Genomic DNA, 8,410 nt, shown 5'->3' with positions numbered 1-8,410 from the left:
TATGCAAGTTTTTCAATGTGGGAATATGATGGAGGTAGAAGTTGCATCACCCTGGTGGTCATGGCTTTGGAGTCCCATACCCTACCATGGCTAAGCCTCATAATCAAAGTAGCTTCACTAAAAATTTTGGAAGTGTTTTTTGTTAGACAATGGTTCTTCTTTGACAAGGTTCGCAGGGATGCTTCACGTTTCAATGTGAGAGGAAATTATGAGACCAAAAGAAGCACAAAAACAAGGCACAAAAATATCCATACATGCACCATATTTTCATCTTTTCTATAGGGAACAATATTCACTTTGTTGCAAAAGTATTAAAATACACCCTACATGGGGGAGCCACATTCACATCCATCATAAATAAATAGTTTATACAAAAGTGTACGTGCATGCACTTCTAAAAAGCTAGAAAGAATTGAAATGCAAAGGCTAAAGCCTTACAAATGCAAATGTCTCTTCCTTCCTCCTTTCTCTTGTACAACTAAAGTTATAAAGGATGAAGATGAAGACAATGATTATGTTCATTGTTAAGTGCAAGAGTTGTGATTCTTTCTTATTTTGAGATTAATAGCAAATCCATCCACATAGATTTTGTGTGCTTTGTCATTGGTTTTCTGTTTAGTTTATGCTATGGGAGGGTTGCTTTCAATTGCATGAAGTCCATGATTGAAATCCTACTATATTTGAATATCCCTATTTTTTTCACATAATAAAAATCATATTATCTTGTCACTATAATGTTGTGTAAGAGAGGAAGATATGATATTATTGAGCAACTAAATTCTAAAATAATGGACTCTTGTGTTGACAAAAATGATAAGGTTTACGAGTGGATAATACCTACAATGAGCTCTAAGAAAACACATTCCTCCTAAAACAAATAATGTCACCAAAATTTAGTAGAGAAGGATCCTAGGTGAAACAAGACACAGAAGTCCAAATCATAGCCATGGATGACTATTTTGAGGATGTCAAAACCACTTTTGCAAATAAATCCATGAGTATATACCTTCGTCTTACCAGTGAAGCTAAACTCTAGTGGAAACAATGGTGCTATATTAATAGAGTTACCAAAGCTTTTCGAAATTGGGCATCAAGGGAGCTATGGAAGGATGATAGCTACCCCCATCCTTTGAATCCATCTAGATAAATGAATTTTATAGTCTTCATCAATTGAACTTAATCTTGGAAGAGTGCTCAAGGTTTATTGTCCTTCACAAGTAGAAACCACTAATGATAGCATATATTGTTCTCCGACTTAACATTAAACCATTTTGGATTGTGCTTCAAAATTGTTGGATCTAGTGCCTTGTTCACTAGGGTGATGATAACCCATTGTAGCTTTGTATCCTTCAGAGTATGACACTCATCAAGCTTGAGTACATTGAGTAATCAATAAAAAAGACTATCTGATTATCGATGTGTACATCTCAGACTTTCTTGTTGTTTGGTCTCAATTGTGTCATAATGGATGAAAATAGTGGAAATCCAATTATTGAGAAGCTAAGCAAGAACAACTACCCATCATGGAAGTTTTGCGTGACAAACTTCCTTATTAGAAAATTCATCTATGAGTTTGTTTCGAGCAAAGAAAAGGAACTAAAGTGATCTTGTGAGACTGTAAATGAATTAAAGGCATGGAAAGAATGGAATGTAAAATACAAAAAGGTAATGCATTGATTATATGTAAATCTTTGATAATGTTATATTAGGGCATATAGATGAAACAAAACTATGAGCTTTCCTAGGGCAAGTGAGTAGTAAACCATAAGGCATCCCAAATACGCATTTTTGAGGATTCAATGCTATGCAATACTCACGACATCACTCAAAGCATGCACATAGAACAATCAATTGTCTTTGACGAGTCATGGTAGCTACCCCCAAATCATCTATGAAAATCTTTAGCTCTTCAGGAAATATATCGGCAAACATCTTGTCCACTGTTCTTTGCCAAGACCCAGGAGCATTACATAGGCCAAAAGTCATCACATGGTATGAAAAAGTACCAAAAATTATAATGAATATCATTTGCAACTTATCATCTCCAGCAATGGCCATCTGGTTATAACTTGCGAAACAATCCATGGAAGAGTATATCTCTCGCCTTGCCAACTGATATAAAATATGATCGATAAAGGGCAAAGGGTAGTAGTCCTTTACTGTTTGCTTGTTCAATTCCTTAAAATCAATGTGCAGACAGATTTGATTATTCCTTTTCTTTCTTATTACTACAGATAAGCACCATTTTGTATGTTCAATAGGAAAGATCTGACCAGCCTTTCTTAAATGTATCAATTCCTCAAAAAGAGGTTCTCTTAGCTCAAAAGGCATACATCTAATCTTTTGCCTCACTGGCCTACTACCTTCTTTCAATGGGATTGTATGCATAGCAGCAATCGAGGGAAAAATACCCTTCAATTTGTCATAAGTCCGTGCAAATAGATCAGACTAGCCTTTCTTGAATGCATCAATTCCTCAAAAAGAGGTTTTCTCAGCTCAAAAGGCATACATCTAACCTTCTGCCTCATTGGCCTACTACCTTCTTTCAATGGGATCATATGCACAGCAAGACTAAGGGGGGAATCCCCTTCAGTTTGTCATTACTCCATGTAAATACATCGCTAAACTCCTATAGGAGTGCTACATAATCTGCACACTCATCATCAGATAACATAGTACCAAGTCTAATGGGGAGGGGATCAATGGGAGTCCCAAGATCCAGCTCTATTATAGCAACATCACAAATCTTGTCCTTATCCTCTATTGGCTCATCTAGACATACTTGATAAACCTCCTCGGTGGTAGAACCCTCATCAAATTCACTAGAACTCGAGGTTCCAACAATTCAGGTTCCCTCGAGTGCCTCCCATTCTGTAGTGGGAGGTAATGCCCTTTCATCCAATGGGAACTCAAGGTATGCATCCAGAATTATTCTCTTTAACTTACGCACAAAAATCAATCAACCAGTTGGGATATCCACCAAACAATTGGAATGTAATATCCATAGACGTCCAAGCAACCAACTAATAGCTTGGTCTCCCAGCAAATCAAATGACACGAAAGTCAAGGATACACTCAATATTAACAACTGCCACATGTACTTGTGTTACCATTCCTTCCTGTTCTCTTAGGCTATCATTAGCGAAGAATACTCGATTTTCCAATTATTGCAACAATGTAGAGAATAAAGAAAGTGACATTAATGGAGTAGTGTGAGGACCTAGAAGTAACTAATTTTAAGGAGGAGGAATTACATGAGGGGGGTTGACCAGCTCAAAGACCCTCTCTCATCTTTTATCCCCAAACTCAATAAAGAAAGTAACTTATGGGGGGAGATTGTAGGCAATCTTACGTATAGTGCACTATCTCTTGCTTTTTCCATGCTCCATGCTTTGTTGTGAATTCTCCTCAATAGTGTGTGTGGAGGATTAAGCAATGGTGAGAGGTTTCAATAGGGAAAGCCCAAAGAAAGGAAATTTTAAAAAATTTAATTAACGATTTAGTCATTTAAGATAATATTATGCAACATCACAAGATTTACAAACCCCAATAGATCAAATATTTTATGGGACTAGATGAAGAGCCTATAAACCTCCCTAACTTCCTCTCCCTTCAAGAGTTGAAAACCAATCACATGATTATAAAGAACTTAATTCAATTGACAAAACCTATACTTAGCTCAAAACTAATCATAATAGTAAAAGTGGTGAGTAGCAGTAATAATTGACCTTGATAATAGGTGGATTTTATCCCAATTTTATGTTGAGGAAGTGTTCATAGTAATTTCCACATTCGTAGCTGATAATGCTTCTAAAAGAAGCAAAAGGTTGGACCTTCCTACTCAACATACAATGTCAACTTATATTATCTAGGGATTGTTGAAAAAGGTTGAAGACAAGTCCTTGAAGAAGTGTCTAAGTCGGGATTCATGGTTAAATTGTAAAACATATCATTGTCTACTTGTTGATGCTAGTCAAGACTCACAATTTTCGTGGATCGACAACCAAAGAGGAGCACAACCTGGACTAATAAGAGGGCAAAAAAAAAGAGGAATTGGAAATGGAATGTATCCTAGGTGCAACAAGGAATCAGAGTCGATGCCTCATCTTTTTCTAAATTATACTGCTAATGCTAAGGTGTTGAATTTCTTGTAAGTACTAACTGCACCACTTCACCCCCGCAAGAATAATATAGAAGGAGATTTTGCCAGGAGGAACACATGGAATACCACCAATTATATGAATTTGATTAAGGAGCGTGTATCTTTGGCAAATATGGTTAAGCAGGAACAAAGATATATTTCAACCCTTTATATGGATTTAATTCTGAATGTGTACTGTAGACAACAATTAAAGGAAAACAAATAACCAAGGAATGCACCAAGTACAAGCAAAAGGAAGAGCAATGGAGAAAGTAGAATATTAGGGTTGGGAACTCAAAAAGCTCATCACTCACCAAGCAATAAGACTCAAAAATGGAAAAGCGTGAAAAGATGTTGCATTTGATTTTCAACCGACAATATATCAAGAGATATTGGATGTGATGAAACATCAAGCATCACAACATCGGATCCGATAAACTAAAAATGTAAATATGGTCTTCATGAACTAAGTTGAATACAATTGTATTTAGTTTTGTACAAGGAGAGACTTCTTAAATAAAGTCCAACTATGTATATTTTCCTCTCTCTTTTAATACAACTCAACATTTCTATGGGAAAAAAAACAATACATATAAAGCTTATAACTCTTAAAAGGGAGCATTTATATGTAAACTTGAAATGATTTTGTATTAATTGAATATCGAGGCTTATATTGATAATTGTAGTTAAAGGGTGCCCAAACCCTTGAACTCTACATTTTTGTCACAGCAAGTGCTCTTATTACAATGTCCGTCGTGGTGATCAACCAAGTGGAGCCACAATCAACATCTTATATCATACATCATATAAAGTACTCTACTGCTGCCCGGAAGAATGGAACCCATGACCTTGTGTTTATCACAACTTATATATTGGTTCTTGGCAAGAGCATTTATAGGATAGGACATGACTAGAAGCTAGGCTTATGGGACTAAGGAAAGTATTCTACGGGGCCTTTAGGTGTGCACACCAGCTTGAAAGATCACGAAAAGTGCGGCAGCACCAGCCAACAGCGACAACTGAACATGTGACATGTCCCCACCGCAACTCCTTTAAAAGCGCAGTGGTAGTTGTTGTTTGTAGTTGGTGGTAGGTCCCACCTCCGCTTCATGCAAGCACATGGAGGGTGTCGATATTGTGTCAGGCCCGGGAGCCAATCGGAAGTCGCCAGCTCAGCGGGCGGGTCCCAGGCTCTGCCTGCTCTCAATCACTTCCAGTAACATGTTGGCGTTATGGCATTATACAATTTTTAAAACAAAATATGTAAGTGGACGCGCTTTACAGTTATTTGTAATTCGTACGGGTTTCTAAATCCGCCAAAAGCAAACGGCAAACGAACAAAACGTCAATCGAATTAAAGCTGATTAAATAATGGGGTAGATTATGCTTTAAGTGTGGCGATTGTTCTAGAAGAAGGCGATATATATATAAATTATAAATAATTTTATTAGAAGAGTACTTACTCAGTACAGGTCCCAGGAGGAGGAAAAATGGGGAAATTTCAAACCAAACAAAATGGTCGCGAATTTTTAAATGGCCGCGCTACGGAGTTGAGGTTAGAGCATTCATTCATTTTAGATTACCCGATCCGAAATTAAATATTATCATGGCCGCTTTTCGGAAAGGAGGTAAATAAAAGGTCTGAGAGAAATAGTAAATAATACTAAATAGGCGAGGTGTTAAGAAACATTTAAACATTGGGCGGCAGATACAAGAACCTTTAACCAAATAAATTTAAAGGGGTCCCCCCAATCGAATTATACATATTTTACCAATACCAATTTTATATGTGAAATTGTTGATCAAGCTGCAAGTTTGTGAACAGTTTTCTTTAAATTTTGTAGGGGTTTTTGGAAAGGTTCCCTTCCCACACAATGGATTTTAGAAAGGTTTTTTGTAGGGGGCCGGGGGGGGGGGGGAGTTAATGGATGGTACGTTCGGGGGTGGTGGTACGCTCGAAAGTGTCTAAAAACTAGTACGGTGAGCAGAGGAGTCAAGACCTCTCTCTCTCTCTCTCTCTCTCTCTCGTTTCTGTCTGTATGCCTCCATGTGGCATGTGTGTGTGTCTCAGTGAGTGAGTCTCTGTCACATGAGATCGACCACACATTCACATCGGCGCGCACCCCGGACAAAAAAAACCCCATCGCGGTGCGAACTTTTGACAAACGGAAATTGCGAATCCTGATCCACTCAATCCTCTCCGCTTTTCCCCCTCTCTTTAAAGTTTACCTTGTTTTGGGGATATCAAAATTACATTACATATGGTATGATAATGTTGCATGTTCCTGCCCTTTACACCGGAACTGCTTCCCCTTGTCCCACCCTCTCCCTCTACCTATAAAAACCCCACACAGCTTGCTACGCTTATTATCGTCATCATCATCATCATCCTCGGCGCTAGCTTCAGTTTGCTAGCTCTATCGCATCTCCGCGGCAGCATTGTGTTATCCAGCCTTAGCTTGATACTCCAGCATGGCTCGCCTCTTTCTCCTGGCAGCTGTTTTCTATTGTGTGGCGGTGCTTGCTATAAGCTACAATCTGGTGAGAGGAGTCTCTCGCCTTCATCAGACTTTGCTACATTACTACTTAGTCGCTATAATTAATATACACTGCTACATTGCTACTAAGTGGCTAGTACCATCATGCATTATGCATTGCTGCATTGCTAACTAGGAGATAACTGATTGCAAGTGGTTAGTCGAACTGTGCTGTTGTGTGCGCTCTAAGTTACCTCTCTTGGTGTGCTGTAGGAATTAGCTGATGCTGCAGCTGATCCCAATGCCGTCTCTGTCTCTGATGAGAAGGTAAAAGTCTCGGCGTCGGATTTTAGATACTCGTGTGCTCACATAAGTTTGCTCGCTGGGTGTTTGTCTCCACTCTAAGACCTACGGTTTGGTGTGTAAATTTCAGTTCAATGGGTATGCCAGAGGAGCTCGGCAAGGGAGCTTGACACAGTCGCGTAAGTTTTCCAGCGGCTATCTGAATGTCGCATCGCAAGCTTGCAAGCTCCTATCGGTGTAATTTGATGCGTTCTACGGTCCGTAACAAGTGCATGTATGTTGACTTGATTTGTGTTTTGGCAATGCAGAGTGCCCTTCCGCATGCTCGAACAGGTGCTCGCAGACATCCAAGCGCAAGGCATGCATGTTCTTCTGTCAGAAGTGCTGCGCCAAGTGCCTGTGTGTGCCCCCTGGCACGTATGGCAACAAGCAGGTGTGCCCGTGCTACAACGACTGGAAGACCCAGCAAGGCGGGCCCAAGTGCCCTTGAGAGAATCTGTGACTGTGATTGCTTTAGGTCGTATAGGTAGGAAAAGGCTCCAGGATCCAGCCATAAAGCCACATGTCAGCCCCTCTCTCTCTCTCTCATCTCATGCGCTCACCGCTGAGCAGCTTCACATGGCTGCCGCCTTGCTTCCGCTTCGTACCTGTTGCTGCTTTAAAAGGAAACCAAAAGCTTGCAATTCGGACTTTTTCTTTGTTAACCGTAACTACCTCTCTCTGCGTGCCGGTCAACCTTATGTTGACTCTACTCTTATGGACGTGTGCCACTAACTTCTCCAGATTCGCCAATTGTCTTGCATCTTTCCGCGTGAGTCATGATGTAGCCACACATATATCTATGAATGTGAATCGCAATTCAGCTTTTGGAGATCGGGGAATGAATAATGTTATATTTGTAATGTAATTGTAATGTAATTCTATTTGTTTAATGTGAGGGCCATCATTGTGAAGTCTTAAGAGTGGATGTAAATTTGGGGAATAGTTTAATTAATTCTGAATTCTTATCTTGTGGAATTACACCTTCCTTTTAAATAGTTATTCGAGAACTTGGTTTTATAAAGCATAGGGATAGTAAAACATAGGGATGGTGCGCGCGCTTTACATGGAGGCCATCTACACTAGAGACAATTCATTCTTCCACCTTCGGTGCATAGTGCACTTACTCCTCAAAGAAACTTCATTGTCTCAAACTCGGAAAAACTTTGTTGTTTTTTCATCATTGGCTACATTGTGCTACTTTGATATCATAATAGATTTTTGCAGAATCATTATTGGCTGGCTGCTTTGTGGTACTTTGATATGATTATAGGTTTTTGCCAAATGAGAATGAAACATTGAAATAATAGCCTCATTGTACGTATGCATAACCCTAAGTTTCCTACATGAATTGTACATGAATGGGGCATTATTGAATATCTTATGAGAAAATTTACGCATAAGTGCTATTTCTTGTCTCTTAGCTAACTTCATTAGTTTTTGCCTTGTT

At 39.1% G+C, this 8,410-nt stretch overlaps 1 protein-coding gene across 1 annotated transcript; it reads left to right on the top strand.

Annotated features, from left to right (window-relative positions):
• Positions 1 to 6,498: 6,498 nt before the first annotated feature.
• Positions 6,499 to 7,792, top strand: LOC148025409 (gibberellin-regulated protein 4-like). The gene is made up of 4 exons (XM_087692528.1): positions 6,499 to 6,682; positions 6,892 to 6,945; positions 7,052 to 7,100; positions 7,230 to 7,792. Exons 1-4 carry the CDS (start codon positions 6,614 to 6,616, stop codon positions 7,409 to 7,411), a joined length of 354 nt encoding a protein of 117 aa, XP_087548654.1. The 5' UTR covers positions 6,499 to 6,613; the 3' UTR covers positions 7,412 to 7,792.
• Positions 7,793 to 8,410: the final 618 nt, after the last annotated feature.

Source organism: Lygodium microphyllum, chromosome 14 (assembly GCF_053477565.2).
Source record: "Lygodium microphyllum isolate KBCC chromosome 14, Lygodium_microphyllum_v1.1.10, whole genome shotgun sequence".
Classification (NCBI taxonomy): domain Eukaryota; kingdom Viridiplantae; phylum Streptophyta; class Polypodiopsida; order Schizaeales; family Lygodiaceae; genus Lygodium; species Lygodium microphyllum.
The sequence above is the reverse complement of the archived record's forward strand: the minus strand, read 5'-3'. Positions and strand labels throughout refer to the sequence as shown.

Coding starts and splice junctions, on each gene's coding strand:
- LOC148025409 (XM_087692528.1), top strand. CDS start 6,614: ATGGCTCGCCTCTTTCTCCTGGCAGCTGTTTTCTATTGTGTGGCGGTG. Junction 6,946..7,051: donor TCTCTGTCTCTGATGAGAAG/GTAAAAGTCTCG, acceptor TGTAAATTTCAG/TTCAATGGGTATGCCAGAGG. Junction 7,101..7,229: donor AGGGAGCTTGACACAGTCGC/GTAAGTTTTCCA, acceptor TTGGCAATGCAG/AGTGCCCTTCCGCATGCTCG.